Genomic DNA, 7,837 nt, shown 5'->3' with positions numbered 1-7,837 from the left:
AATCGGCAGGCGGACTCTCAACCACTGCGCTACCAGGGAAGCCCCCCAATCACTTCTTAAAGCTGTTTTGTTTTCTTCTTCAGTCCAAGCCCTTATTAATTTCATTTCCTTTGCACTCTTATGATATCACCATAGCAAAGAATAGAACACTTAGTTTTCTATTACTCATGATTTGTTATTGTTGCAAAATATTTCTGCTAATTCATTAGCTCATAAACTACATACTACTGAGCAAATGGCAGCAACACTCCAACAAGTCCACAGATAATTGTTTATTGCTTGCTGAATAACAATTCCACAGTTTGTCTCTACCAAATTACATCATGATGTAAAATGGGTGTTTGGGGCTTACAGATCCTTTTATAATGTACCCGGGGCTTACAGTATAACCCAATCCTTAATACAAGTAATAGAAGACCTGTCATAAGACTAAAGGAGAAACCTGTAAAGTTAATGGAAGTTTCCCATTATAGGCCATGAGTCTTAACAACAGACCTTTCAGTTAAGACATATGAAAAAGAAACAGAGCTAGATAAATGGTGTATCAAATTGTATTAGTTTATATGTAATGAATCTTTCACTTCTGAGTTTGTTTTTGCATCCAGATGACCCTTGAACACTCATTCACTCTCAGTTTCTAAGCAAAGTTCTCGATTAAAGACTGCTTCCACATCTGCAGAAGTTCAAGCAGTCTACAAGTCACAATTTCTTTGTATTTATATGCATGGATCTGTTATGCAAATGTTCTAGAATTATTGTTTTGACCAACCAACTTTACTCTTTAATTTGATATACAAAGGAGCTTTGCCTGCAAATCCCCAGGATTCTTTTTTTTTTTTGGCAGTGCGCGGGCCTCTCACCGCTGTAGCCTCTCTCGTTGCGGAGCACAGGCTCCGGACGCGCAGGCTCAGCGGCCATGGCTCACGGGCCCAGCCGCTCCGCGGCACGTGGGATCCTCCCGGACTGGAGCACGAACCCGTGTCCCCTGCATCGGCAGGCAGACTGTCAACCACTGTGCCACCAGGGAAGCCCCTCAGGATTCTTTAGAAACAGAACCAGCCCTGAGAACAACCAAGCCTTTAAAAATATTTCCATACTTTATTTCTTCCTATCTTTTTTAAATAAAGAAGGAAAGCATTTTTAATCTCCATTCAGTTACATAGAATTGGAACACTGCTATGTAACAGAAATCATCATACTAATGCACAGAAACTGAAAGTCAAGCAACTTTGGTCGAGGCTGAATTGAATTAAGCGTTGATCTTGTAAACATTTCCATAGGAGGTAGCCATACACATTTGACTTTTTGTCAAATAAGGGATAGTAAACAATGATTCTGAGATCCTAATAAATTAAAAGTATTTTAAAAGCATTAAATAAATGTTTCTCTTTTTTAAAAACCAAAAGTGAAACAGCACACAGATTTTCAATAAATTAAGAAGTGAAATATTAAATCTTTAGAGTTGAAATGTCTGCATCTTCAAAGCTCCACTGGTTCCATTTGATAATGTTTGAAACTATGATTAATAACGGGACCACATTCTAAACAACTTGTGTGCGAGGCAAACTCTGCGAATATTACCATTCACTATGGTGTTGTCCATAGTTTTACACCGGTGACCTGAAAAACGATACCGTGCCACTGGATATTCCATTTTCTTTCTCTGACAGCTGTCTGAGTAGATAGCATGTGAGCGCTACAGACTTTTCAAGTTTCAACCCCTACCCGACAGTGCTGGTTTAAGTGCCTCCAGCTGCTGTTCCCATGAACACAGTGTTGATTGGTGGTAGAGAGGATGCCATTTCTCTACCATTTGCTCCATGGGAGTCCAGGGTTTCTTGAGCTGGATATTGATTGGAAGTTCCATACATACACTGGGATGAGGAGGAAGGAATTGGGGTTTGCAAGCTGGATGCTGTAAGGGAAAATATCATCAGCAATTGAAAATTGACTGACATTTTCTTTTTTCTGTGCCACTCACTTTACAACTTGTGCATTGAGCACATATATCTGTACTAAATTTGAGTGTGTATGGTTTCTCAGAGCAAATGCTCATCTTTTCTTCCATTTCCCCCCGCTATTCTCCCACAAATTTTCCTTCAACACATTTCACAAAGAAAATTCAATTTCAAACATAAATTCAGACAACTGTATCACCAAACTATATCCCCAGTCTACGTCCTTTTTCCAGCTGCACCTCCACAACTGTAGTTCAAACCACCATCTTCTCTTACCTGGACCAACACAGCAGCCTCCTAACTAGTCTCATGACCCTCACCCTGCAGAGAGCAGCCAGGATAATCTTGCTGATGTGTGTATTAAATCGTCCCTCTTCTCAAATGCTACAACGACTTCCCATTACTTTTAGAACAAAATCCAAGCTCCTTGCCGTGGTTCATACCACCCTAGATGAATTGGTCTCTGCCTTCTGATTTATTTTACTCCCCTTTCTTCATACACTGTACTCAAAACACACGAGCCTTCTTTCTGCCCATTGAATTTTCCCAAAATGTTCCCATTTCAAAAACTACGCAACTTGCCATTTCTTCTGCCTGGAACTCCATCATCAAATCTTCACATCATTGCCTCCTTATCACTCAACTTGCAACTCAAATATTTCTGCCTCAGGAATCCTTTCCGAGCTACCTTACCTAAAGCAGCTCCTCCATTACTATTTGTCATTTTACCCTATTTAATTGACTTGAGAGTAACTGAAATTATTTTTTTAATGCATTTGCTTATATTTTCATTGCCTTATCTCTTTCTACTGGAATGTAAACTTCTTACAGGCAGGAACTCTGACCTGATTACCACGATAACCTCACACCTAAAATGAGGTTCGGCACATAATAGTAGGTTCTCAAAACTTTTTACTAACTGGCTCGCTAGCACTACCTTTCCTGCATTTTTGGTTCCTGCCTTCTCAGTGCTGTTTTTCTTCTTTTTCTAAGTACCGTCATCTCTGTCACTAAAAACCAGGCTTTATAATTAAGGAAATATAATTATAGGTCCTAACCCCCCTTGTGCCACTCATTCACTTACTCTATTCCCTCTTTTCACGCTGAAGCCCTCTTTGCAATTTACTTGTAAGCCAGCTCTGACAACTAAAGCTTAGAACCTGTCCTACACCCAAACTATGTTTCATCAAAGCATCCACTATCACTACAAGTAAACAGAACTAATAGTAACAATAGCAACTCTGTACATTTCAGTCTCACAGTGAGGAAACTTCCTGAAGTGGAATTTTCTGCTTCATTAGAGTAACCCAGAAGCCATGACCATCTGCAGATAGCATATGATGATAGCAGACTCTGCTCAGCGAGCGGCTGTGATGGTCATAGGAAGGGAAGAAGTGCTTCCTATTGAATTATTGGAAAAACACACTGAGTGAGGAGAGATGCAATTTATTTCATTTTCCCTTATGCTCTGTTTGGGTGTCAATGCCCTCTACTTATGCTAATCTGAAATCAGTTCCATTGGAAGATTTCAATCATCTCATTTAAACATTAACACTCCACCTTGATACTTACGTGGATATAATACTCGCCCTGTGATACCTTAGTAGCAGGTTTAGAAACTAAATCTATGCATTTGTTTCTGCCCCTTTTTTCACCTCAGTGATGTAATGAGTTCCTACTATGTGGCAGACTCTTTGCTGGGTGTCGGTGATGCATCTAGTACAAGTTGCCGTATTTTCTTAGGGACAGCAACCTGGCTGGAATAAGAAGCTAGGGGACTTCATGGCAAACATACAGTTTTGTTCATTTTTACTTAAAATGTATGTTATAGAATAAGAAAGGAACATTTTCTACAGAGGTATCTAATCACATTTTACATACAACTGAGAAAGTTATAGTAACCTTCATTACAAGTCACCATTTTTTAAAACTTGGAGTGGTTTTAGGATTCTGATGGAGATTATGGGGTCCAAAGACAGCTCTTGGCACTGGCCCTGCTTCCAACAGTGAAAAAGAGAAAGTGAGAAAAAGATATCATTATTGCCCTTGTAAAACTTAACAGATTTTTGGACTGCATTTGACAGGTTACATGAATTTTTTGCATACATAATAGATTCCAGAGATTTGTTTTGGAAAGAATACCAGATCTAGCAGTAGGTTGCATGGTGACATGTATATAGAGAAATGGCAAGGCTTTTACTAACAGATTCAGAAAAATAACTTCAGATCCGAAGTGATAAACCAACTGTGGGAACGTGAGTGCCCAGTTAACACTGCATAGCTGAGGTTAACAACTTTTAAAGAACGTTTTCAAGAAATGTTAATATAATTTACCTACTACAGGAGTTCGACATGCAACTGCAGGTGGTGTGTCTGCATAAAACGAGCTGGTCTGCTTTCTACTACCATCATCTAAGATGTTGAGTGGATCATGGATGTCACCATAGGGAGGCAGGGAGCGAACACTGCTGATGACAGAAACATGTTGATTCACCATCGATCCAAGTCTGTGAGACTCTGGGTAGTTTACATTGCTTCCATAGTACCCTACAACAGAAAATGTTGAGAATGTAGAGTTAACTTATTACAAGTAATGTTCCAGGAAGATAAAAGAAAAAGGACAAGGTAATAGGATAGAGCCCTAGAGATATCACACTGTAAATATTACATTTACATCTACATTTACAATATGGTTGGATTTGTGCTTATATATGGATATGGTTCATTATGTTGTTTTTTGTTTTAAAAAATACATAGGCATTATCGTATTATCAAGTTTGAGATGTAAGACAACACCTCTCTCATATTTCCCTTATTTAAATTAACAAGATCTTACAGTGCTTATGAAGAAAAAAAAAAGGCACTGTCAGCCTCTCACAAAGATTACTTGTCAAATACCAATTTTATTTACAGATTCATGTTTCTGGGAGAAGGACTGGCCTACACTGAGGAGAGGAGCATCAGAGCAGCCTCTACACAGAGATTACTTTGGTGGCTGACTAAGTCCACAGATTTTTCCAACTCAGTAACCTCAAGGTACTTCAACAGGAGACACTGTTTGGGTCCTAATCCTTAAGATCTGCTGCTAGCTCTCCAGAAGAAACATTATTCACTAAATTTTCAAAGGACAGAACATTCTTCTTTTAGGCTATTAAGGTTGGTCTCAAACATATGGTTTGACGTAATATTTTTGCATCATGCAGGACATTTAGAAGGGCAACTTTAATAAAGTCCCAAGAATTAGGGATATGTTTGTATGTGGCAGAAATTGGCTCCAAAGATCTAAGATTCCATGATTTTGAGAAAGCTCTACATGGGATGACATGCTGTTCACCGGAGGTAGAACTCAATGTCTGATTTTGCCTTACTGCCAACTCAAAAGCCAGGAAAAATTGTTAAACAATTTCAATACCATTAGGTGAATTAGGAGGCAACGTTGCTCCTTGGCAGCTGGTAGCTCCTGCGTTGCTCAGGAAATTGAAGCTTCCTGTATTTAAAAACTGCATACTGTGTGAATCTTGGCCATGTGGGGATGGTCCATAGCTGGAAGGTGGCCGAGAATTATATGGGGACCCAGCACAGCTGCCACTGAAGAAGTCTCTAGAAAGCTGCTGTTCACTCCAGACCATGCATCGACTGTGCTCGGGGCGATGAGGATAGAGTCCTGAAGGGGTGTGAGGCTGTGCCCTAAACACAGTCTGATAGTTAGAGTTGGTCCCATAAAAGTCATGGTTGGCTTGCGGGAGAGTAGGATAAACAGGCTCTGAGTACGCTGAGCAGTGTGAAGGGGCTGACAGTACTGGGCCCACACTTGGGGGTCTCCCTGCCATTGGCCCCTGATTAATGACGCTTCCTCGGCTTGCCATGGCTGGAGAAATGGATGGTGTCATCATATGACCAGAGCTCTGGGAAAGCTCCATTGGACCTGGAAAAAAGTTACCAGAGCATTCACTAGTGGCGAATTAAAAACAGATGGCTTCACATCTTTCAAAATTATGCATGATTTATTACTATACCTTTTTTCCAACTTAGTTCATTTCTAACCTCCAAAAATAACGGGACTAGGGACGTATAAAACTCTAGGTTTAAAAAACAGCATCACAACAGTGTATTTCACAACAGCGGCAACTTTTGGAGTTAGTGACTATGGAGGAAAGCTTGGGATGGCTTCATCCTTCCGTGGGTATAAAGATGATTAGAGATCAAGCTTGGGAAGGGCAAGGGGTCTGCTGTTCACATTTCTCTGTAATTAAAAAACAAGCTGAAGGCTAAATGGTTTCAAGTTTAGGGTAAAAGAAAAGGGCAATAATGTCAAAATGACCATGGCTTCAAAGCAGTCAATTCAAAACTTCATACAAACCCCACCGATGAGCAATGAGTTATGAAAGCCACCAAATCCCTGGGTCTCCAATTTTCCATTAGTGGAATTACGCCCCTAAACTACCCATTCCAGGTTTAAAATTCTGTGTGTCCAATGAAGTAAGGTATATAGAAGGATTTCAAAGAAGACATAAGGCAATAAGCAGACTTAAAGTATTATCTAGTAGCTGGTTTAAGCCATAAACATTCAGATTGACAGAAATGGGACCCTAGACCAAAGAGGAAAATTATTGTAATGGTTATCCTAAAATAGCTGAATCTACTTTTTAATGGAGGAGAAATAAAGTCTCCTCGAAATCCAAAAATAAATAAGAAGCTCATATTTTTTGACTTTCAAAGCATTTTAATGATTTTGTGAACACCTAATCTATTTTTTTCTTCCACTAAATGAAAATAACCAATTATTGGGACCTCTGAGATGACTAAGAGAGTATGTTAAAATGTGATACCTATCTTAAAAATGATATTGATAAAAATGTGAATGACAAATGTTGAAAATCACAAAAATATTATAAAGCTTTGTTATAAGTCAGTGAAGATAAGCCTTTTTATTCTTGAAATGCCTGGAGTTTACCAGCTTTAAGAAAACAAAGGAATAGTTTCCTGTGAGACATATTGAAGCCTATGAGGTTTTCTTGGTTGTTTCATAGCCTACCAGTGAGCGGCATGTTGTCTGTGTTCCCAGCAGGGAATGGGTGCAGAGCAGAGGTTAAGCCTCCAGGTTGACTGGATGATAGAGGAAGATAGGTTGTTTCCACATGGCTTTCATTCTTCACGGTATCGCTGGGAACAGTGCTCCCTTTATTACGGTTGGCCAGAAAGCATGAACTCGGAGAAGCAGTGAAGGCAGCTTTACTTGCATCTGGAAAGATTTTTTTAAATAGGAAAGCTAATATCATTGCCACATTCCTAGTGGATAAGCCCAAGTTAAAAAAAAAAAACTGAAAATGTTCTAGGGTTGTGTCATAAATCTGGAAATTCCTGAGAAGTGTTTTCCATGGGAAATAAGACTGGCAGATCTTTGGTGTCGGCAGTGGTGCTGGTTTTTGTTAACTGTATATTTGTGCATGTAGGTGTGTTCTTCAGGGCACTAAATAATCCACTCTGTAGTGAACAGCCTTCAAAATGCAAGTCATCACATCCCAAATATATTGTGTCCCTCCTTCTTTAAATTCCTATAGAACTCATCTCTATGCCATTTATAAGGTGGTATACCACATGTGCTGTCTTAAATTCTAGTTATTTTTGTATTATTGTCACTTCTCCAACTTTATCTGAGTTCTCAGAAGTTAAGAATATTGATTTGTATTCTTCAGAGTTTCCAGTAAAGTACCTTGACTACTCTATATACCAATGGAGGAAAGAAAAAATAGGGCTCTCTTAGTGTTAGTATCCTGTGTTAGTAGTGACATTTTGGGGGTAAAATCTGAGACTGCTATAAATCCATTTAACATGTGTGCTTACAAATTCTTGAACTTAGGTTTCAACAAAGACATATG

General features: G+C 39.2%; 1 protein-coding gene across 1 annotated transcript in view; it reads right to left on the bottom strand.

The window, feature by feature from the left end:
* Window positions 1-1,575: 1,575 nt before the first annotated feature.
* The window catches only part of RFX6 (regulatory factor X6), a 54,972-nt gene continuing 48,710 nt past the window's right edge, over window positions 1,576-7,837 (bottom strand). Inside the window, exons 16-19 of the mRNA XM_029224323.1 lie at window positions 6,994-7,200; window positions 5,371-5,883; window positions 4,293-4,505; window positions 1,576-1,915 (exon numbers count right to left, since the gene is read on the bottom strand). Of these exons, the coding sequence (XP_029080156.1) occupies window positions 1,740-1,915; window positions 4,293-4,505; window positions 5,371-5,883; window positions 6,994-7,200 (1,109 nt within the window). The 3' untranslated portion in view covers window positions 1,576-1,739. The remainder of the gene's footprint in view (window positions 1,916-4,292; window positions 4,506-5,370; window positions 5,884-6,993; window positions 7,201-7,837) is intronic.

The sequence above is a fragment of the Monodon monoceros genome, unplaced genomic scaffold, assembly GCF_005190385.1.
Source record: "Monodon monoceros isolate NGI ecotype Baffin Bay Population unplaced genomic scaffold, NGI_Narwhal_1 Super_Scaffold_15, whole genome shotgun sequence".
In the NCBI taxonomy this organism is placed as follows: Eukaryota; Metazoa; Chordata; class Mammalia; order Artiodactyla; family Monodontidae; genus Monodon; species Monodon monoceros.
This window is presented reverse-complemented; position numbering and strand designations above follow the sequence as displayed.